This window comes from Ixodes scapularis, unplaced genomic scaffold (assembly GCF_016920785.2).
Source record: "Ixodes scapularis isolate PalLabHiFi unplaced genomic scaffold, ASM1692078v2 PGA_scaffold13__105_contigs__length_92229423, whole genome shotgun sequence".
In the NCBI taxonomy this organism is placed as follows: Eukaryota; Metazoa; Arthropoda; class Arachnida; order Ixodida; family Ixodidae; genus Ixodes; species Ixodes scapularis.
In genome coordinates this window covers 65,713,124-65,736,233 of record NW_024609839.1, presented here as the reverse complement: position 1 = coordinate 65,736,233, position 23,110 = coordinate 65,713,124, and the positions used below count along the sequence as shown (strand labels likewise).

The window sequence follows — 23,110 nt, the reverse complement described above, 5'->3', positions numbered from 1 at the left end:
AGTTCTTACAGTCTTTGGAGATTCCTCCACTGGTGGACCCTCACAGCTGGTCAGTGATTGGTTCCAAAGAAAGATTGGCATCTGGTCAGCCCAGCACCCCCAACAGACAGATAGGCATTCTTTGTCTGTTTCGTTGGCAGTGCCTGACTAGTAATTTTGTCGAAAACGATGTGTTATCATATCTTGGCAACACATTCTTAGTGGGATTTCAAACTCCATGATGTTGCAGGATTTCCTTGAAAATTACTTGCTTTCTTAATTTGTGTTCATGTCTGTCCTCCAGCATATGACTACACTTTGACTTGTGAAATGATGGTGCCAAGGAAACTAGTATGTGCAAACAGGGTCGGAACACGAGGAAGGGAACTCGAACAAGTGCTTCTTTGTTTGTTTATGTGCATACTAGTATCGTAATATTCCTGGAGATAGCCCACCTAAAATAAAGATGAAATCGGGTGAAAATATGGAGTGGGCTGACTTTCAGTGTCCAATCTAGAAAAGTTGGAAAAAGCTTATTTTAGGTCAAGTGTCCTTTCCAAGGTTGTTATCATGGCAAGGGGCAATAATGCAAAGATGACTACTTCCCAGTCTGCAACGTTTGCTTATATTTCGCCTTGGCTAACTAGCCGCATTTATGCCGAGGCCATCATTGGTCCCAACAGTACTACTACTAGGAGTGGGCTATCTTTCGGTGTTCAAAGAAATGTAGCTAATCAAGCTAAAAAAATATAAATGGGCTATATTTCGGGGTGGGGCATCTCGGGATTTTACGGTAGTTTCCTCAACATCTTGAACCAGGTAACCCAACAACAAGTCTCACGAAATGATGGTCCTGGGCCGATGCAACAGTGCTTCTCTTATTGTTTCACAAACAGGAGATAAGCAATAATGGAAAAGATTGTGATGCTCAGCTGCGCCAGATGATTAGACAAGCCCCTAGTACACTTGTACAGCGGCGAAGGTCAGAAGCCCAGGCCCCTATACTCCGTTGCTGAGACTAGAAGCTCCGCCTTCAGCGCGAGCTGTCTGCCCTTGCTAACACAAGTGTGAACGCGCAGGCATGCGCAACCAAAGCACTGCGGAAGCCAGCAAACTCGCGCTGAAGGCGGAGCTTCTAGTTCTGGCTTAAGGGTGAACTGAGTATAGCTTCGACGGTTGCTCCTGCTGTGTGGGAGTTTGTGCAGACAAAGAGTCGAGGTGCATCTAAAGACTCGTTCACACAGTTGCCTTCAAGTGCGGCTGCAACCAGTTGGGCCTCATTAAGACAGCTTGCGTCGAGCTGTTGCTCTGGCGACACAACGAGCCAATAGGGAGGCGCTGTGCTGCACGATGCAACGCAGTAAACGTGTTAAGGCATCACAGTCGGAACAAATGTGTGAACCAGCCTCGTGCTTGTACGCTTTATTGGGATGCATAGGTGAAACTACAGCCACTGAATCAGCTTCGCTTCAAAATAACAACATTTTGGCCATTTTGGTGCCTAAAATCACTAGCTGGATATCTAAAGATTTATCTGAAATGGCAAGAAACAATATTCCATCCTCCAGAAACGTTGGAACGGTCCGTTACAGAGCAAAACGAAATCGCTTGAGCTTGCTGACACCGCATGCTCACTTTGTGGTCCTAGGTAAAACTTTTCTGGAGTGTCGAGGTTGATACACAGCCCCTTTTAAAGATGGTGCCTCCACTCGCAGCTGAGAGCCCTGTAAAGTGGTGGGATAGCCGACACGATAAAACCCGCATTAAGGTTCAAAATTATTTTTAGAGCGCAGCTCTTAGGTGCCTGTTTCCGGCTTGAGTGGTATCGGCGTAACCACGCGTTGCATTATGGGACGTTTCTCATAATGACGTCATGAAGGCCACGACCTTCATGAGGCCTTCAAGAGTGACCTTCAGGAATGACGTCACGAGGGACAAGGAGGAGGAGGGGCATACTCTCCTCCTCAAGAGCTGCGCTCTAATAGACCCATCTCACCAACCGTTCGGCGCATGCGTGACGCCGCCATAACTTTAGTTCACAGGAGACAAACGGCGGTGCACGAGAGGGCTCGTGCCGTCTCGTGCTCTACACGCGCAGAGCTCCAGTGATACACTGCTACCAGCCGGAACTGGGGCCATCTCCAAAAATGAGAAGGACATTGCCCTCTTACCACGAACCACAAATGGATAACACAGCGACTTTCTCGAACAAGTCCAAGGATACACATATAAACAACACTAATACCACAAAAAAAAAAAAAAAAAAAAAACTTTTGGTGTGTTTTTTTCCTACCTTCTGTTGTGTTCTCTTCCTGCCCCAGTCTCAGGTTTACAATCATGCATACCTCGGCAAACCTCACTCATGAGGGCCCTCACTCACCCTCACTCACCCTCATCTTCACATGTGAGGTGAGGATGAGTGAGTTTCTGAACCAGGAAAATTCATGAGTGTGAGGGTGAGTGAGGGCCGTGAGGGCCGTGAGGGCCGTGAGGGCCGTGAGGGCGGTGAGTGGCGTGAGGGCTATGAGTGCGTGAGGGCCGTGAGGGCGGTGAGGATGGTGAGGGCTATGAGTGCGTGAGGGCCGTGAGGGCCGTGAGGGCGGTGAGGGCCGTGAGGGCAATGAGTGGCGTGAGGGCGGTGAGTGGCGTGAGGGCCATGAGTGAGTGAGGGCGGTGAGGGCCGTGAGGGGCGTGAGGGCGGTGAGTGCGTGAGGGCCGTGAGGTTCAGTGACGGTGAGTGAAGTGCTGAAGGTGAGTGTGACTGTGAGGGTGAGGATGAGTGGGGGGGGGGGCTGAAGGTGAGCGTAGCTGTGAGGGTGAGGGTGAGTGGGGAGCTTAGGTGAGTGTGGCTGTGAGGGTGAGTGAGGGGCTTAGGTGAGTGTGGCTGTGAGGGTGAGGGTGAGTGAGGGCGACCTAAAATGCCGACCTCTGCAATCATGTTCAACTTACACCAGCTCGCCTGCACTCTGACTATTTTTTTTTTTTATTACTTCTGCTTCGTCATTTGAAATTCGCGCGTCGAGATCGTCGAATTTGGCTAGTGACTTGTACATTGACTTGTTTTCTTTCTTTCCAATGGTGCTTTCCACCACTGCTTTCCACTGATATCAGTACTTTCCCAATGCAGTTGTCTGCACTATTTTGTTTTGTCTCTTCCATTGTTTTTTTCCAATCCTTCTATTTTTTTTTTTTTTTTTTTTTTTTAACAGTAGTGGTTGAGTGTCGAGTTGGTCGAGTCGCCAACTCCAGAGTTACTCCGAATAGTTCACAACAACGTTACAAGAAGCAGATTGTCCACTTTTTGTCTGAGTAATCGAATGCGCCGCGTCCCCTTTCTCGTTTATCAACAAATCGCCGAACTTGAGGCAAGCGAGGCAGCGAGCGAATAATTGGGGGGCACGAACTCCCGATCTCTAGAAAAGAGTTTTAGCGGTTCTAGCTTTCTTCCTCTGGCACCTCTATGTCTGGCACACGCTAGTGCCGTCCGTTTAGAAATGTCGGCGTCTAGTGGACGGGAGGCGTTGAGTGGACCTTAAGCGGCTTAACTCGGTGCAAGTTCTCTCGGCGATTCATCGTCGAAAAAAATAAACAATGGGAAAATTCATCGCCTCGCGTTTGACAGACCCGCCGTCCGAAGACCACCCCGAGCCCTTCCCGATCCTGAGTCTTCCCGAACAGCTCGTCGAATGCATACTGTCCTTCGTACCCGCCGAGTGCCTGGTAAGGGACTGCCCCTTCGTCTGCGAGCAGTTCAGACGCATCGTGGACAGCAACGCCTTCTGGAAGATGAAGTGCGAGAGAGACGGAAAAGTCATTCCCAGTTTCCAACTTGACCCGCTGCCGAAACGCTACTACCGGATGATCTACCTGGAGAATCCATACGGCAGGAATCTACTACGGAACAGCCAGGGAGACTGCCGCGAAGGTATGTTCTAACGCGCCGTTCGCAAACAGTTCCACGTTCAACCGCCTGGATTCTGGTTTCTGCGCGTGCGCGGAATCCAGATTCGCGTGAGGTGCAGCGTCTGCGCGCATGCGCCGTGCCTACAGCAGCGCTGCCGCAGCAACATGGCATCAGAGCCGCGCGTTGGTCTGGGACCTTTCCAATAATCTGCTTCTGCACGCTGTCATTTCATCGGTCTGTGAAACACGTTCTGGGCATGCGCAGCAGAACTCATATTGCGGAATACCAGATGCCGCACATGCATTTGCTGCCCAGTTACTAGGCATTTATTGCCTGGTGGAAAGGCGTGAACATTCTTTGTGTTTTCTGGCACGCCAGCTATGCCAGAGTTCCACTAGAGTGACCATCGGAAACAATCAACACTGGCAAGCTGCAGGCATGTGCAGAAAGCATGCAAAGGGATCTTTGCCAGGCTTGCTATCTCACGTGTTTACCTCACGAGCACCAAGAGATGGCAAACTTGCCAAGAGTACTTGAGAAACTGCTCGCAGACATGTTGAGCGCGCTTTGTTGTTGACCTTCTTCATGCTTGAGCGCCAAGCAACTAGTCGCAAAAGATGTTTGGTTGAACAAATGGTGCCGCAAACTTTGTTTCGTCGGCAGACGAAATTTTCCGTTTATTGGGTCAATTTTCAGTTTGAGCAGCCACATATGTTCTCGTACTTATTCTGTATGCACGTGTGTTTCAGGTGAATTCGCCCACTGGGAAGTGACCACGGAAATGGGCGACGGCTGGCGTGTCGAGTCCTTTCCTGTCGGAGCTGATTCCCTGCCCTTGGGTAAGGCAAGTTAACATACTCGCTCATTTACTTGTGTGTTAGTAGACATGAACCACAGGCCAGCAATCTTCCAGTCCACCAAGACTCACACGCATATTTGCAAATTACAATTCTCAAGTGCATACGACGATGTAGAGACCTTTCTGACATTGTTGGTAGTCTTTGGCATGGATGCTCAAGATCTGTGCGACACCGTAAGCATTGTCGAAGTTAGACAGTGGTATACTGGGAGCAAGACAACCAGAAGACCTCCCTGTCGTTTAAAGCGCCCTAACAACCGTTTGCAATTTGTGATTGTTTGAAGGAACTTGTAAAAGGGTTTTTTTCTGTTTTTTTGCCAATTGAAAGGTGTTTCCTTAGTGATTACCTGCATTGCTCCCAATTCTCTTTGTGCAGAGAGTCAGAGCTGCTTTGCCACTTCCTTTGGCCCTTGCATCAAGGAGCAGGTGATTGACCTCGTCAAGGAAGGGGTTGCCTGCGAGATCCTCGACACCTTCAAGCCGCCCATCGAGATCTCAGAATGGTGGGTCACTTTTGCAAACGGCTAAGTGTCTTGCTGGATTGAGAAAAGCTTACAACATACCTTTGCGTCGGTAGAATTATTTTGATGACACTCTTCATAGGATGGAAATGTGCGAACATTATACCAATAAGGTCACCGTACGTACCATTTCCAGTAGGTATGAAAATGGCTGAGTGGCACGGGCCAACCAGCCACTCAGATTTCTTACGTGAATGATCGGAGAGTAAACTAGATAGCATGCGTAAAAGCAATGGAATGCTAAACTACTAATAATTGTGATGTGCAAAGGTGGGTTATTTTTTATTGACGTGATCTTCTGGTTTCGAAGCATTTCCACGCACAGAATGACCTATGGCAAAACGTCTTGCGTCTGACGCTGTTGATCGTTGATCGGGGTGGCAGGTATGCAGCACGGATCGACTGCGGCGGAGTCTACCACCTAATGGTGGAGTTAATTGACATCGCCCACGACCAAGTTGCCATCTTCGACACGGGGGAAATCACGACACCTCAGTGGATGGGACGCCGTTGGAAACAGGTGAGCCTGAAATGATTCGACAGTGTGGCGGCACGTTTCGTTGCTGGCTTAGCCGGCCAACTCTAGTTGCTGTCCCCCTTCCCACTTTCTAAACCCTTTTCTCTCTTTTTCTCTACTACCCTCTCTTACCTCTCTCGCCTCTGTTTTTCTCTTCGTTCTTTTGGGAGAACCCATTCAGCGTTCCCTGTAGCGCTAGGCCAGGGTTACTAAATGGACTACATAATAAAAACGGCACAAATAGACGAGACAAATTCAGAGAACTACACGGGACGAGCCCTGTCCCGTCTTTTTGTCCCATCTATTTTCACTGTTTTCATTATGCTGTCCGGTCGCCAACGAGCCAAGCAATCCACCCATTTACTAAATGGAGGCTCCAGCAATCCCTAACACTGCCAACGTCTTTCAATCTCCTAAACATAACTTTATTTGTTTGTTGACGACGTTATGAGAATGTATATTACTAGCTTTTTCCCCCATCTACTTCTTCTGTGTGCACATGTGCAACCCTGTTTATCCGGGCTTCACTCTTTTTTTTGTGTGTGTGCACATGTTTGTGTGCACTCATTCATACTACGATTCTACAGACGAACCAGAAATAGATCATGATTGAAAGTCACCGTCTAAAGGCGTCGCCCCGCTGGCACTGTAGAAAGGCATTTTTGTTCTATGATTAGACAAGATTGATTTATCGATAACTGGGGCAATGTTACACACTGCCGCCTGTGCTTTTGCGTGGCCAGTTGTTGGCAAGCCAACTTAAAAAGTAGGTACCAGCGAGACTCACTGTTTGATGTGTTTGTGAGGGGCATTTACGTGTCCGTTGCTTTAGGGACAATGCCCTGAACTGTTTGTTCCCAAGCCGGGTTTCAAGGAACCTAGAAGTTCTCTAGAGTTCCCTCATGGGCTCCCCGAGTGGCCAAAGTTCCTCTACCTTTCCTACCTCTAGGTGGTGTTTTTCCAGTTTAGGTGCTATTATAGGAGTCCTATGCCGCCCATTGAAGTAAAACTATCAACCAAGCACTTCCTTATATGTGCATAATGCTTACAAGGTCTGTGGGCTTCTGCACCGCTGTATTTAATTAATCCTAACACTGGAAAAGGTTCCTCGAGTTTTCCGGGATCAAGGCATTTGAGAAGCCCAGCCCTACACATAACCAGCACACTGTTCTCTCTGCAGGTGAAGCACACATTCCTCGACTACCCGAGCGGCGTCCGATACGTCCGATTTGCCCACCTCGGGAGGGACACCCAGTTTTGGGCAGGTCACTACGGTGCAAAGATGGCTGCTGGCGTGGTACGGATCGCCGCGGAGCAGACGTCGCCGTGTCCGGCGACGACGGAAGGTCATTTGGAGGCGGCTGGAAACCGCACCCCGTGGCTGTGCAACACGAGACGCTTTCCCATGGCTGGGCAACAGTGACGTCCGACATCTGCTGCGGATGGCGACCGATTACCTACAAGTATGACGCCTGAAAAGCGCCTTCTACTGTTGTGTTTAGCACCCTATACTGCCCATGCATCGAAAGGGGTCCCCAAGTGGCAACAAATGATGCCGCGGAAGCCGGCATGCCATGCTGCCTGTCGTCACGATTCTGGGGGTTGGTCGTAGAAGTTCCGCCAAAAAGTATGAGTGTGTGTTTGTCGCAGCGTTCCCACTCCTGGCTGCCAAAGCTTCCACGGAGCGTCAAGATGGAGAGCGACCTGCAGTAGAGCAGGTGTCCGCTGTTGTCTGCCGGGACGGCAGCAGACAACAGCAAGACGCTTCTGTGACATTATCCGTCGGAAATCGAGAGACCACTTTTGAAGGCGTGGTAAACACACAAGAAGGGGACGCATTCCAGGTACCGCATTGGAAGGGCTGTACGTTGACTGCAGTGTGACTCAGTATGTGGAAACTCTGGAACTGTCGGAAAGTTCAGTTATCCTGAAAAGAAATGGGGAGAAACGTCGGGGGTCTTTTGCGAGAACACTGCTAGAGAAAAGGGGGGCAAGCTTGCCATTAAATTATATCTTGTTGTTGTCTCCTTTTTTTTGTTCATGTGTTCACGAAATCGAAGCGGAGCTCTGCAATGCATGTCGGTATGCAGTTATCATATAAGTGCTGACGGAACCTCGAACCATGAGTCTTATCCTTTTTAAGCTTGTGGGAGATTATTGTTCACAATGGCACAGCAATCTTGTTTTTGTAGTAGTAGCTTTAAGTCAGCTATAGCTTGTTCCTCCTCAATGTTTGTGGCTGTGTTTTCAAACTTTGTGCATGCTAAGCCGTCATCAATGCTCCTGATATGCCTTAAAGGGGCCCTGCAACCATATTTAAGCGTCTACCTTTTTTGCGGTTTCCACGTCTCTTGGGGTCCGGGCAAGCCAGCGGGCACGGAGAGAGTAACTAAATATCAGTGCGTCATATTTTAACCGGACGACGCGGAAACCACCTCCACCGACGAGGGCGACACGCGGTACCGAAAGCACGCAAAATGTGACGTGTTTGGTCCTAGGCTTACTACTGGTCAGAGCCGCTAAAAACTTTTTCGTAGTCGAAATACAAAATATAACTGGCGCGACCCGTTTCAATTATTTATAAAAGAAGTTTTTGTTCAGTATTTTAGATCAGAAAAGAAACAAATGCAGTTTATAAAGTACGGAAACAAGAAAAGACCCGTCGACATACCCGCCACCAAGCGGCGGAGAAAACGGCGCATACTAGAAATAACTAGTGGGATGAGGTTACGACGAACGGCCAGCGTAGAAAAGCCCCGGATGTACGCGGCGGCGCTGCGGTCGTATACCAGCTCAACGATCCGACCGGTTCCGAGCGTTCCGAAGGCCTTCGGCGCGGGCCCTGCTGGCGATTTGGCCATTTGGCGGCATAGCAGCGCGAAACGGCTCCCGTTCTGAACTGATCTTTACCCCGTGTTTGCTGTCGTTTGTGGCCAATGAAGTGTTATGCCGAAATAGTCTTTAATCGCGCAGCAAATGCAATGAAGTGGGCCGCCCCGGCCGCCCACTTCATAGAGCCTATCCAACATATGCTTTAGTGGCGCCCTCTCGAGCCGTTGACCCGGAGCGCGGCAACCGTGAACGCTCGATGAGCTCACTACCCCTCCTCTAGTTCATGGCCACTCAAGCCAGGACCTACTACGTCATGAAGGAGGGTATTTTTTGCTTGTTTTTGTAATTCTAATTCGCCTATAACTTTTAAAATAATGCGAAATTTGAGAAAAGAAAAGTTTGATTAAGTTACTACGTTCAGTGCGCTCAGGTTCGGTGCAAATTAAAACCAGTCAAAAAGTCATTGCAGGGCCCCTTTAATGCAGGTTGCAAGTTCATCTGCTTCTTGCACAGGGATTGCGATGCTGTCTGAGCGCAAAGCGCTTATTGGCCGATTGAAAAAAATAGTGGGTAGACCTCAAGGCATTTGGCATTGAGGTCTACCCACCATCCTTCCAATGAAAACCAATCAGAACTCGCTGTCGTTCTGACGTCACCGCAACCCCTGTGCAAAAAGCAGACGACTTGCTTTCCACATTAGGAATAAAGTTGGTCAGGTTGAAGGCTATCCATCCTTTCTGCTGCGGTTGCAGGAACTGGTGTATCCTGGCCTTAACTTTTGAGCAAGAAATCTCGGGACCCAAAAAGTAAAAAAATGAAAGACGTTCACGATTCTCTGTAATGCCAAATTAGAGCGCAGCCCTTGAGGAGGACGATCGGAGGGGAGGGTCACATGTGATGTCACAAGGGTAAAATATTCCCGCTAAATTTGGCGGGAAATTTTTTCTCTAAATTTAGCGGGGACGTCTCGTCCTTTGTGCTTCTTCCTTTGTCCGTGTTTTTTTTTTGGCGTATTTCCACCATGCATAAGTACCAACTAGCCCAACTCACAGTTTTAATAAAATTAGCGGGGAAATTTGTCCCTACTAAATTTAGTGTGACATCACGAGGGTAAAATTTTCCCGCTAAATTTAGCGAGAAAAGTTTGCCCACTCATCCTTCTACAATCAACCATCCATCTCGCACGTGACATGTCACGCGCGCCGATTGTCAGAGAAATCTACGGTCACGTTGGCCACAACATACCTGGTGTTTCAATGAGACGGCACGCTCTTTAAATCGACCGCAAAATTTGGTTTCTTAAAGGGATGCTGAACCGAAATCTGGATTCCCCAAAAGACGCGGCAGAAGCGTGCAACGGGATGCAACCAACGCCAAAATATCACTCATACAGCGATATCTCAAACAAATAACCGTATTTAAAAAAAAAAAAAAAAAAAAAAAAAAAAGCGCATTTGGCAGGAATGTTGACGTTATGTTTCTCCGAGAAGGAGAGGGAACGGCCTCGCGTGTTCTCCGCCTCGCGGCCTTGAGGGAGCGAAGCGAAGAGGGAAGGAAACTCTGTATCTTGCCGTCACGCGCCTCATCGGCCTGGTTCAATTTCGACTTCTTTTTCCAAAGATACGGCCGTCCATTTGAGATAGCTCATTACTAGTAGTGTTGTAGGGATTGTGGCGTCCTGCCTACATCTCCAGCATTGTTTATTTGAAATCCATATTTCGGTTCACCATCTATCGCGCTACGACTTTGTGCATCGTTGCTCACAGATAGTGCATTTTTTTTTCGTAAAATATGCAAAGAGCGAACTTACTTGAGGAAAAAGTAAAGAAAGAAAAAGGCTTAGCTCCTATGGAAAGGCAGCGACGCCACCGGTCTTCAAACAACACGGCGCCGTTTAGTTAGTTAGTTAGTTAGTTAGTTGGCGGTACCTAACCCCTTTTGAGACAGGGGGGTCAGCAAAAGTTCAAATTGCCGACACAGGTAAAAGTTTTAGTTCTTGTTTTGTTTTAGCTTTTCCCACTTTTGGCACACTTTCACTGGTTGGCGATCAAACGTAGTCTCTCCCATTCAACAAGAATGCGCCTGGTGGCTAGTGAACCGTGGGCTCCTTCCCCGAATCCCAGCATTTCGGGAATCCTCTCTTCGCTGGTCGCCCAGGGCGGTCGACAGTGGTCTAGGGCAGGGCACCACAGCAGCACGTGGAGGACGTCCTCGCTTGACTGCCCGCACAGATGACAGGCTGTGTCGGTGTCTCCGAAGAGTTGGGCACGTCGGCAGCCCGTCATCAGCGCTCCTACCCGTGCCTGGAACAGTAGCGCACTTTCATGGTCCCCTCGATAGTGTGTGCAGGGAGACGGCTCAGGCTTGTGGAGCGCGTAGATGCTCTGGAGGCTCTGCTTTTTCCTCACCGCTTGTCTCCAGGCCTCAAGTTCAATCGCGTTCACCTCCTCTGTCACAGCCTTGAGCCATCCTTTCTCCGATGTGGCCTCATGTCGCCTTGTCCCTTTGCTGTACACAGAGTCGAGCCTGGCGATGGTGTTTGACCAGTTCGTCCTGCTGCTGCGGTATCTAACGTAGTGGAATGTCCTTTTGGCGTACGCTTCGTCTGGCATGTGAATCAGGCGCCCGAGGTATCCGAGCTTGGCCCTTGCATCCCGTTGCTTGAAAGTCGACCAGGCCATCTCTCCCGTGACGGCCAGGTTTGCAGTTGCCCCGTTTCCGCCCAGTGCCCACCTCCCGATTTCCACTTGATGGCGATCCAGTGTCTTCAGGGTGGTCTGTTGGAAGACCACTGCATCGTTAGCATAGGTGATCGCTGGTACTGCGACACTCTTCCACAGTGCCCTCGCAAGGGTGTATGGGTTATAGGAATACTTTGCCATGTTCCACAGGTGACCTTTTCGGATGTTGGAGGTTTTTAGGGTGTTCCTCTCGTGTAGTTCTAAGTACAGCGGGCCTTCTTGAAGAGTCACTCCCAGATACCTGTATTCCTTGGTATGTTCTACTTCCACCTCCTGTACTCGAAACGTGTGGTTAAGCTCGTGAACATTATAGCCCATCCACTTTGATTTTTCCTTACTGAATTTGAATCCCTCTTCATTCCCAATTCGAGTGCAGATATCGAGCATGTCTTGAAGGTGAGTTTCATTCTCTGATAACAGGAGTATATCATCAGCAAAGGCCAGTACTGGAATATAAGTTGTTTCCATGTCATTACTGGAGGTAATGGTTGTGAAAGAAACACCCTGCCCTTTGGCTTGCAGCTCCAGAATGAGATTGTTGATGTAGATGTTGAACAGGGTTGGAGAAAGGGGGCAGCCTTGGCGCAGACCCACAATCATGTTCACCTGCCCTGATAAATGTTCTCCCAAACTGTATCTGGCGTTGCATCCGGCGTACATGTTTCTGAAGAGCGATACTGTCTGAACATCCAGTGCCATCGCTTCTAACTTCGTCCACATCTTCTCATGGGGCACTGCATCATAGGCCTTTTCCAAGTCAAGGTAAGCCAGATAGAGTGGTGACCTATCTAGATTTTTTAGCTCTATTAGTTGTGTGACAGTGAATAAGTTGTCGCTGCCCCGCCGGTTCCTACGGAATCCATTCTGTGCCTCGCTGAAAAGGCGGGCTTTCTCACAGAGTCTCTGCAGTCTGTCTTGCAGAATTGATGCAAAGAGTTTGTAAACATTACTTAGTATTGTTATCGGCCTGTATGAGTCTAATGATTTCTTGTCTTTATCTTTTCCTTTGTAGATTAGTTTTATTTTGGCTTGTTTCCAGGCTTCAGGAATAGCACTTTTTGCCAGCATGTTGTTTAGAAGGTACCTTAGGTGCTTCTGTGCTACCGGTTTAAGCTTTTTCAGGAACTCGTTGGGGATGTCGTCAGGACCTACTGCCTTTCGTGCTTCTAGTTTATTAATATGTCTCTGCAGTTCACCGGGCGCTATTGGTTCAAGAATGCTGCGGTCAAATTGTTCCTGAGGTCGTAGGGATGTTTCCTCCTGTGTCCTCGGTCTGTTGTAGAGGGAGGCTTGAAGTCCCTGAAAGTATTTCGTCATTCCCTCGGTGATTTCTTCTTCAGTGGTCCATTGGTCTTCTCCACTCCCTATCGTCTTGTGTTCAAGGTCCTCGTGTGGTTGGAGAGATCGCACATATCTCCAAAAGCAACGGCTTTTGTTGTCGCTTTCTTGTAGGGCTTGTTCGTGTTTCGTGTGTATCTTCAGAATTTTTGTCGCCACTAGAGATTTTACTTTATTTTTCTGTAGCTCGTAATTTTCCCAGTTTTGCTTTGCCATGCTGTATTGCTTTTTATTCATGGCCTTTCGATGTTTTCTGGACCATTCCTGTCGTACTTTGATTTCCTCCTTAACCTCCTTATCAAACCACGGTGTTCGTTTATCACTTTTGACTCTGGTTTGTTTTCCTACATGAGTATATGCTATTTGCATTAGAGACTCGTAGAACTCGCTGTAGGTTGATGGGGGGCTTCTTGCAAACTCAGCATCCAAGGCATTACCCCATGCCGCCATTCTACCTTCGTCACTAGTTCTCCAGTAGCTTGTCCTCCTGTGGAGTTTATGTTTCCTTGAGCTGTGTATGAACTTGTTGTAGGCCTGGTCAATCGTTATTTTGATCCGATTATGGTCACTTCCGCAGCTGAACACTTTTTCCTCGTCCACTGTCATGTTTTTCAGGTGCCATGGTGCACAGAATAAATCTTGGGAGGCGAGAATGTAGTCGATGGTTGTTTGTTGGTTTCCTCTGCTCCATGTTATCTGCCCCTTACAGCCTTCCTCCAGATTTACTATTCGCAAATTGTTGTGCTCTACAAGTTTTCTGAGATTGTGAGCTCTTTCATCTTTACTACTTAACTCCGCCAGATGGCAGTTAAAGTCTCCCATCAGTATAATTGGGCGCGTGATGTTGCTCTCTTCAAGATCTTTCTCCAGACACTTATATATTCTTTCATTCCAAGAGATGGCGCAACGAACGCCGCCAACGAACGAGCATACGGCGCCGAGAGCCGGCGTTTTTAGCAGACGATCTTTTCGACTCAAAAGCGGCGCGCGTTCCGCAAACGGCGGCAGTCGCAGAAACAAAAACAGGCGCGGTAACAACAAGCAACTGCAGTTCCTCGTCTGCTAAAAACGCCGGCTCTCGGCGTTGTCTACTCGTTCGTTGGCGGCAGTTGGCGTCGCGACCGCTTGCGCCATCTCCTGTCTCCCGTGCGAAACGGCGCCGTGTTGTTTGAAGACCGCGGTGGCTTCGCTGCGTTTCTATAGGAGGTAAGCCTTTTTCCTTCTTTACTTTTTCCTCAAGTAAGTTCGCTCTTTGCTAATTTTACAAAAAAAAAAAAAAATGCACCATCTGTGGGCAACGCTGCACAAAGTCGTAGCGCGATAGGTTAAGAAACCGAATTTTGCGGTAGATTTAAAGAGCCTGCCGTCTCCTTGAATCACCCGGTAGTTTAAACTTTTTATGACTAGGCTTCACCAATAATGCAATGTGCCCCCTCCTAGCACTTATAACCTCCTTACAAATCGCTGACACCTTCCCCCCAAAAATTTTTTTCCCAGGCGATTTATTATTGTTTTGGGAGGCTACCTAATCAACATTTTGCTACAGCGCCCACCAGGCTCGATCTAAAATGGACCGTAAAAATTGACGCGTGCACGTAGCAATCTAAACTTTCCCTCAAAGGTGTATTTCTACGGGCTGGTTTTTTCTTGTAAAATTACAAAGCGTAGCTCTCTTTCTGTAAAAAATAAGGCCAAGAAACTTGCCAAGGTCTACGGCGGGCAGCGACGCAGAACATAATCTTTTTGAGATTACCTTTGGTTAAAAAATAAATGCGGACAATAAAAGCAAAACTAAAAAAAAAAAAAAAAAAAAAAGCGCGTATGTATAACGGCGGCACTTTGATTTCGTCTGTGTGTCGTCTGCTTTCTTTCGCTGGTCGGCTGCACCTTCGGACGCTGCTCCCGACGCCATTTATCAATACAAACGCCCACTGAGTGCAAACGCCAAACACCCCGCTATTAGACTTGGACGCCCGCCGTAGACCCTGGCAAGTTTCTTGGCCCTAATTTTTACTAAAAAAGAACTACGCTTTGTAATTTTACAAGAAAAAAAAAAAAAAAAAAACGACTTGTGAATTACACCTTTGACGAAAAGTTTAGATGGCTACGTGCAAGCGTCGATTTTTACGGTTCATTTTAGATCGAGAAAACGCAATGGACCTTTTCCAAATACCGACGGCACCAGGCGGTGGCTGCACGAACTAAAAATCGAGGAAGTGACCTACCTGCATGCGCTACCAATCGATAATGGGAGCTACGCTACCTGCCCAACGCGACTTTAAAGAGGGAAATCCGTGGCCTCCACTCAAACGTCGTGTTTTCTTTCCATCCACTTTCTTTTTTTGTGTAACACAATTATATATATGCTGAAATTACGTGTTCTACTCGTCGATCTACAGCCTCATTCCGAATTTCCTCGATTTTTCGTGCCGACTTCCACCGCTTGGCATCGGGCGCTCGCGCGTGCGCAGAACGCTCCTCGGAAAAGGTCCATTGCTGGAAACCGAAACTGAACTGGGGAAGAATAAGTTACAAAAAATCGCGTGGCTGTGCAAATTGTTTTTTTTTTTTTTTTTTTTTTTTTTTTTTTATAATTAACGTGTTTGCAATGTGTCTATTTTTTGTATTGAGCGTATGCCTTCGATGATCCACGAATTTCATTATCTTTGGTGGTTGCGTCTAGACCATAGAAGACGGCTTGTAACCACGGAAAAAGCTGAAAAAGCGCGACTCAAACCGGCCAGTTCTCGATCGGCGGCTTTCGGTCGGAAAGAAAAGTACAAATAAAAACCTTAGCGAGCATGAACACACTGTCAGTGTCCTTTAAAAGAGCTGCGATCTAAAACCAATGCATAGCTAACTCGTTCAAAAAATTCCTCAAGTTTGGTGTATGTTATAATTTGTCAGTGCAAAAATTCCAAATCAGCACCTCACTGAGTAGAACCCTAGGCTCTCCCTCCCATTTTCACCACCTTCTTGTAACCTTGTGCCAGAACACAGCTTTTAGGTTACTTGTCAAAACTTGCCCTTCAGATAATCTTCATAAGCCTCTTTACAGATAAAGTTGACCTTCCACCTTTTCTTACCCCCACCCCTACCACCGGTCAAATCCGCTGCCCCAAAAGGGAGAAGGAAAAAGCGCAGCACTGACATCCCCGCCACGTTTGTTCTCTGCTGGCCCCAGCCTACAGATCCATCTTTCATCTTTATTATTTCTTCTCAGCGTCAACACCACTTCTGCATCGCCATTAGCTTTTCCCCCCTTTACATCCCTAATTCCCCGTTTTGAAGGCCGTCGCCCTTGGCCCCTTTCCCCTAACAACAGGTGCCACGGGATCGGGAACCACCGGTCGTCCCTTGGTCCTCCGTTGTGCCGCGTGTAGACGTGTTTAGGCCAGTCCGACCTACTTCACCTCGATAACGGAACAACGTATCTCGTCCGAGGAAATTGCGAGTCAAGTACCAGCGACGAAGTGACCCCAAACAATTTAAAAGTTTTGTGAGTCCGTCACCTGATCACTTTGGAAGGATGGGAAACGCGATGGCGATGCGCTTGATGGAAAACGACGACGAAGACCTCGCCAACTTCGCCGCCTCTTCGTTGCCACTGCTGGAGCTTCCCGAACGATTGATCGAACGCGTCCTGTCCTTTGTGCCTGCCGTTGACCTGGTAAAGGCCTGCCGGTTCGTGTGCGGCAGCTTTGGACGGATCGTGGAGGGCAACGGTCTGTGGGAGCTCAAGTGCGAACGAGACGGCAAATACATTCCCAACTTGGAATGGCATCCCCTGCCTCCCAACTACTACCGGGGCCTCTACGCGGGAATTCCTTACTTCCAGAACCTGCTGCATCTCGCCAGCAGAGGCTCCAGGGAAGGTATGGACGCATTTATTTATTTATTTACTTTGTCCGATATCCGTTCATCGGCTTTTCTTTGCTTTTGACAATGGCCATTGTAACAGGCGACCGTGTTTATCTGCACCGTAAACATCAAAGCAATATATATATATATAAATAAAAAAAAAAAGTCGGGCGGGAAGATTTGCTTTGAGCTGCTAAAACCAATGGCGTAATTAATTTTTTATTTTATTTTTTTGTTTGGGGGGGGGGGGGGGGGGGAAGGGAAAGGGGGCGTTATGGGGCTAAAGCCCCATAATGCCATTGCCTTCAGACCAGGTCGTGGTCTGAAGTTCCAACTTAACTAAAGAGTACAAGGTGGCAAAGTTTCAGAACTGAGCTGACTGAGCGTTATCTGGTTCTCCAGTCAAAGGCAATTTTATGTTTATTTAAAGAAGAAAATGGTGTTCGTTTTTGAAAGCAGGCAATATCTGGCCATTTTTTAATTGAAAATGTCGAAATTTCGGAAACTTCACGGTCAGTGTGCTTTTTACAAGATTTTTTGTTGCTAAAATTTGTACAAGAAATTCTAGCCCCAAGTGCCACGTTCAGGTCGTTTGGGTAAAGAGCTTTTAGCGATGCCGCAAGGCCTACTGGGCCTACAGGCCTACAATGCCCGGTTACGAAATTTTCGGTCATCCATACAATCTTCATTCTGATCTCCATAATGAACAGTGAAGACAGGTTCTGCAATCATGGAGGTAGGAACCTTCTCTGGCATGGAGCGTCTCTGGCATGCATCCCAGTATTCCATGACTAATATTCTGAAATGAAATTTTGAAAATTTTCTCACTGGATGGATGCGGTGGGGTGGCTTGCACCACCTAGCCTATTAACCAAAAATATATGATCCCTTTCGTTGCCCTTATAAGCCGATTTGCTTCCTCTCTGCATTTTTTTAACTTATCACCAGGCAATGTGGGATATCGCTGAGCATTGTGGGAAACTGTTCAATGTTTCAGGGGATTTGTTCTTTGTCGGATGAGCCTCCCGCAATGCACTGGTACACTGGGGAGAAGTCACACTCGCAAAGTGGACACCGCGCAAAGTGCAATTTATGCCGTCCGTGCTACTTCTGCGCTCGAGGTACTTTTTGTACACTGCATGGCGTACTGTGGCGAGTCACTGAAACAGTGTTTTCTCGTCGCACATAAGACTCATTTTCATAGCGTAGTCCTGCATGTCTTGCTTTGCCGCAGGAATGCAAGACATGTGGCCGTGTGGCCTTTTAAAGGCGGTATGGAGCATGTGCAAGTATCTGGCAAAAAAAAAAAAAAGGAATTTGGGGAATGTTGACTTGAAACGGTGACTACAATACAATACAAATCTTGTAAACAGAACTAGGACTATTTTGCTTATATGTCTGATGAAGGCAACACCAGGCGAAGAGAGAAAGGGCGATCACTGGAAAGGTGAAATGGGAGAGGTTGGTAATGAAGGGCGAGGGGAGAAAGGGAGAGCACTAGGAGTGTTAGAGAGGAGAAGTTTCTCTCCTCCGCCCCAGCCTTCCTAGTGCCTGCCCTTTCTCCCCTTGCCTGGCGTTGCCTTCACCTGTAGTGCACGCAACTAGTGGCACAAAGTGTAGGTCGTAATTGTGTTTCTTTTTAAAATTTTATGTTTAATTATATTTGATTATGGCAAGAGGATTTCTCAATCATCTTGACTCAGCTGAGAAGTGGTGCAAGTGTATACTTTTTATGCCAAGTCCCTCACTCTCTGTAGGCCTTTGACTGTTCGAGGGCGCAGTCAATAAGCAAATAAGTCGGAAACAAACGGGCTCCCTGTGTGGTTCATCTAGACCTCAGTGCCTGCACTCTTCTTATTTCAGAGTCCCGCCGCTGCCTCTGCAAGCATCCCTGCGGCGTCTGCACGAAGCAGCAGGTTGTCGACCTTGTCGAGATGGGTGTGGACCTTGAGCTGCTCGATTCTTTCAAGCCTCCCATTGAGGTGTCAGAATGGTAGGTGACTTCTTAGTCAAGAGGCAGACTTCCCACCATGCGTCCTCCAAAGCCTCGAATGCGTATCTGCCATTTCGGATCTTTTTTAGTTCCTCCGATGGGCAGATATTTGAAGGATCAAAGGTCCTTTGGACTGTTCGAATTGACTAGTTTGTATAGCTTGGCTCGAGTTACAAGCTATTTGGTTTATTGATACCTCGGAAAGATGTACCCAAGTCTGCTTCAAACAATTGCGACTGCTTAGGACCTTGTGCCTTTATACCTATCGGGTAGTGTTAAAATCGCTTGCAGTTTCCATATATTTCCTTTTTTTTTTTCATGTTAAATGCTCTTTTTTTTTTTTCTTGCAAAATTTTTGACTATGTTATAAACAACCGTTTTTTGTAGTATGTACATTTGATCTTGCAACTACCGCAAAACCTTCGCTGTAGCAAAATGCAGTTCCAAAGTCGCCTCATAGGTGGCACTAGTGTGCCGGTGTGCTCTCGTCACAAGAGATCACAAGAACTCGGTCCTAAGCAAACGCAAGTGTGTGAAAGGGCCTAAATTATTGTGAGGCTGTTGAGTAAAACGGGTGTGGACGCACTTTTTTTCTGCCAAGGTCACCATTGGCCAGAGCCCTGCAATTACCAGAAATGAACTATCTTTTGGAGATTTTGAAGAAAAATAGAATATCATGCCGAAAATAGGGTGGGTTATCTTTTGAGGGTTGGTCATCTCTCGGGATGCTAAGGTAGTAATGTCAGAACAATGATAAAATTTCTGATTAGTTTTTTTTACTTTGTTCAATATCTTTGTGTGTATGATGTGATGTGTGTGCATTTCTTTTTCGTCTGTGTTTTGATGCACCACCGGGCAGGCATGTTGCTGTTGGTGGCCAGCAAAAGATGTACATAAATGAATAAATATTGTAATATAACTTCGAACCAAAAGACTCGAGGCTGGGTCGCACACGTGCGACTACTTAGGACAGTGTACCGTAAGAGATGGCAAGAGCTTGGCTGTAAGCAAACGCACGTGTGTGAACAGGCCTTCGGGCTTGGAAAATCTTTGCACCGTCTGATCATTGTTTACTGCGGTTGTCGCGGCAACAGGTACGCGGCACAGGTGGGCTTTGGCAGCGGCATCTACCGCATGATGGTGGAGTTGAGAAATGCCGAACAGGAACGCTTGGCCCGCTACGACACTGGCGAGGTGACGGTGAACAATCTGACAAGGTTCAGGTGGAAGGAGGTGAGTGGAAAAGACTATAATCGGACTATGGGTTCAAAAGGTTCTGCCGACATTCAACCGCTGGAAGCGTTTACCGCTATGCTTAATGACACCTCAAGTAAAAGGGAAGTTTCCCGTACGCTATGAACAACTTTATTTTCGTGGGCTCGATATTTTGTGAAATGTGGGTTTCGGGAATACGCACGAGGACACAGCGCACCCGTAACAAACACTAGGACAACGTTCACAGTCACACTAAAAGAAAGGGACACTTACACAGCGCTGACTTCAACTCTTTGTATATTCCCGCCTTTTCTCTTCTTTCACGTCTAATGCATAACCTAGGCCTCATCTTTTTCTTTCTTTGCTAAAGGTTAACTGTAAAAGTTTTAAGCCAGAAATTGAAAATTAAAAATTAAATGGAAAAATTAAATGAAAAATTAAAATTGAAATTACTGTAGATCAATGATGCAAAGCTAAGTAATCCAGCTCTTTTTGTGACAGCGCTATAGATGGATTACTAATACACCTGCCGTTTTGCCTGGCAATGTTCTCCGCTTCTATTATTTCCCTTGTGAGCTGGTCTCGACTCCTTGCCAACACCACACACTTGTCAAGTTCCGCTGTGCACCCACAGTCCCGAATGTGTATGCCAACATGTCCAGAGTTCTTGTTGACGGTGGACATTGCCAGGCAAAACGGCAGGTGTATTAGTAATCCATCTATAGCGCTGTCACAAAAAGAGCTGGATTACTTAGCTTTGCATCATTGATCTACAGTAATTTCAATTTTAATTTTTCATTTAATTTTTCCATTTAATTTTTAATTTTCAATTTCTGGCTTAAAACTTTTACAGTTAACCTTTAGCAAAGAAAGAAAAAGATGAGGCCTAGGTTATGCATTAGACGTGAAAGAAGAGAAAAGGCGGGAATATACAAAGAGTTGAAGTCAGCGCTGTGTAAGTGTCCCTTTCTTTTAGTGTGACTGTGAACGTTGTCCTAGTGTTTGTTACGGGTGCGCTGTGTCCTCGTGCGTCATGAACTACCAACTCGCCCGAACTTCTGTTTTAACAAGTTTCGGGAATATTTTGCAATCGGGAGTGCTATATTGATTACTGTAGGGTAATACCTAATATTTGCTATATCAACCTTTCGCAACACCGTTTAATATTTTTGTGAAAATTAGGTGGTTTACTGTAGTTCATACGCTGCTCAAAGTGGTTGCGAGATTTGGTTATCAAAGGAAACAACACTGGTTGGAAAGATTTATGTAATGATAGATAACAAATAACTGATTCTAAGCGCACATAAAAGTAGTATCTTAATTCATCACATGAGGGGGGAAATTGGTAATGTGTGAGGAGTAGAATTTGTTTTGCTAGGGTTCTTGAGGCAAAAATGAGTGAAGTCAGATTTGGGTAAAGTGTGTTATGCATAAAAAGTAAATACAGGGTGACTGCATGGTAGGTGGAACGCTGTTCAAGTAAACTATATGAGACATGATGTACTACTTCTAAAGCAGAAAAGCAGGCGATATTAATGCACAACCCTCTCGTCACTGCCAATAACAGATACAATTAGTATATTTGTATGTCTATCTTGTATATTTTGTCGGTATTGTTTAGCAAGGAAAGACTGCTTGACTGATGTAGGTTCACTTTTAAGGAGGAGCAAGTGACCTTATCAGCCACTCAGCCTTATAAATAGTATCTAGCACTTTTCCCATATGTAAGGGAGATATGTAGCTGGGAGTAACCGTTTTACTTTATTAAAACTTGGTTTGGGCTCGTTGGTTTATTATTTGAAGAATTAAAACTGAACAGTGCAGACAAGTACTTTCAATGTGCTCTAAATAAAGTACAAGCTCATGCTGTCAAACTATATGTTGGGAGAAGTTAAAATATAGATTGGAACTGGTCAGTCAGACAGCTTACCCGTGTAGTCAAAAATGTTGACGCTTTCACCTTCTCCGCCATTTCGTAATTGTACAGCAGATCTCTCAACCTTGTTAAAGCTCCCCGTAAACCTGCAGCCCGCAAGTGTGGTTCATATCTGTTCCTTTCTGCCTGGGCTACCTTACACATAACTGCTCCCTCAAACCACCGCAGGTGAACCACACTTTCTCCAACTACCCGAGCGGCATTCGCTACATCTACTTTGCGCACGAGGGCAGGGGCTTGCAGTTCTGGGGTGCCCCCGACATCGCCGGCGGCACAGTTCGCTTTGTCCCCGAGCAGACGTCGCGATGCGCAGTCGACACCCAGGAGGTTCTCGAGCTCGTCAAGAACTGTTCGCTTTGCGGCGGCAATGACTCGCCGTAAAGCGACCACACATCCAAGCTTCCCATGAAGTGCCTTTTAAAGGTGTGGTATCAACACCTGCTGCTTGTACTTGGCTGTCTATAATGATTGTGCTGCACCAATTGTTACTGTGCCAACCTGACGTCTCAACTCCTCAGTGCGCGTTGCTGTGCTATAAAGCTTTTTTGATAATTATAATGTAAACCGTCATCCCTGCCTTAACTTTCCAAGGTGAAAAAAATAAGTGAATTATTGTCATTAATTCACATGGCAGCCAGCAAGATCTGTGATTAGCCCCATTGGACAAATGTGCCAACTTGCTTCTGCCTTTCGTGCCAAAGAATGTCGTTGGCTTTACATGTGGTGATAATACTGCCAAGTTTTTTTTTTTTGCAACTAGAGAATTCTTGTCCATTCCTTCATTCTGACTCGCTGCTCTACTTTGGCAGGCTTTCTTTTTACCAGTGCCAATTTGCCCAAGGCTGAAAAATTTTTGACGGGGCCTTTACGAGTGAAGTAGGCTGTTTGCAGTGGTAACAGTTTTAGACGGAAAGGTTCAATAATTTTTTGTAAGAGCTACATCATATATAATTTACCTGAGTGATAATTGTCACATGTATTTTATTTTTATATTTTAATTTAAAATAATTTTATCACTGTTTAGGTTATTTTTAACCTCAACAATAAGAAATGCTCAGCTCTGCCCTTAAGAATGTTCACATTTTTCATGGCCATTGGTAATTATATAATCATGTATTTTTTTTTTTCACTTCATAAAGACAGTGTTTTGTTTTATGGCATTATTTCAGAGATTTACATACACATCTCATGTGCATGTATTTTTTGTAATAAAGTGATATATGTTGCTTAAATTTGTTGCGTGTTTTCTCATTGCTTAATAAATTTTCTGGTGTGTTTGAGAACCATAGTCACATGGAGTGCAGTTTTGACACCATGCTAGCCTTTCTGACGAATTTCTTAGATATAAAGATTGTGCATACTGAACACATTGAGTTACGGCCCCTTCAAAACATGTGACAAAGTTGGATCTGTG

General features: G+C 46.5%; 2 protein-coding genes across 2 annotated transcripts; both read left to right on the top strand.

The window, feature by feature from the left end:
• Positions 1-3,241: 3,241 nt before the first annotated feature.
• On the top strand, positions 3,242-8,066 carry LOC120837462 (F-box only protein 6). Its single transcript, XM_040206842.3, has 5 exons — positions 3,242-3,904; positions 4,633-4,722; positions 5,119-5,245; positions 5,648-5,783; positions 6,961-8,066. The coding sequence occupies exons 1-5, from the start codon at positions 3,571-3,573 to the stop codon at positions 7,201-7,203; spliced, it is 930 nt and encodes a 309-aa protein (XP_040062776.1). The 5' UTR covers positions 3,242-3,570; the 3' UTR covers positions 7,204-8,066.
• Positions 8,067-15,828: 7,762 nt separating this feature from the next.
• Positions 15,829-22,982, top strand: LOC8026329 (F-box only protein 44). Its single transcript, XM_002403252.5, has 4 exons — positions 15,829-16,566; positions 18,416-18,545; positions 19,640-19,778; positions 21,865-22,982. The coding sequence occupies exons 1-4, from the start codon at positions 16,221-16,223 to the stop codon at positions 22,075-22,077; spliced, it is 828 nt and encodes a 275-aa protein (XP_002403296.3). The 5' UTR covers positions 15,829-16,220; the 3' UTR covers positions 22,078-22,982.
• Positions 22,983-23,110: the final 128 nt, after the last annotated feature.

What these genes read in the sequence shown, in the direction of transcription:
- LOC120837462 (XM_040206842.3), top strand. Translation starts at nt 3,571, where the DNA reads ATGGGAAAATTCATCGCCTCGCGTTTGACAGACCCGCCGTCCGAAGAC. An exon ending in AGCTGATTCCCTGCCCTTGG is followed by an intron (nt 4,723 to 5,118) that starts GTAAGGCAAGTT and finishes CTCTTTGTGCAG; the next exon opens with AGAGTCAGAGCTGCTTTGCC. An exon ending in TGGGACGCCGTTGGAAACAG is followed by an intron (nt 5,784 to 6,960) that starts GTGAGCCTGAAA and finishes TTCTCTCTGCAG; the next exon opens with GTGAAGCACACATTCCTCGA.
- LOC8026329 (XM_002403252.5), top strand. Translation starts at nt 16,221, where the DNA reads ATGGGAAACGCGATGGCGATGCGCTTGATGGAAAACGACGACGAAGAC. An exon ending in CCCATTGAGGTGTCAGAATG is followed by an intron (nt 18,546 to 19,639) that starts GTAGGTGACTTC and finishes TCGCGGCAACAG; the next exon opens with GTACGCGGCACAGGTGGGCT. An exon ending in CAAGGTTCAGGTGGAAGGAG is followed by an intron (nt 19,779 to 21,864) that starts GTGAGTGGAAAA and finishes AAACCACCGCAG; the next exon opens with GTGAACCACACTTTCTCCAA.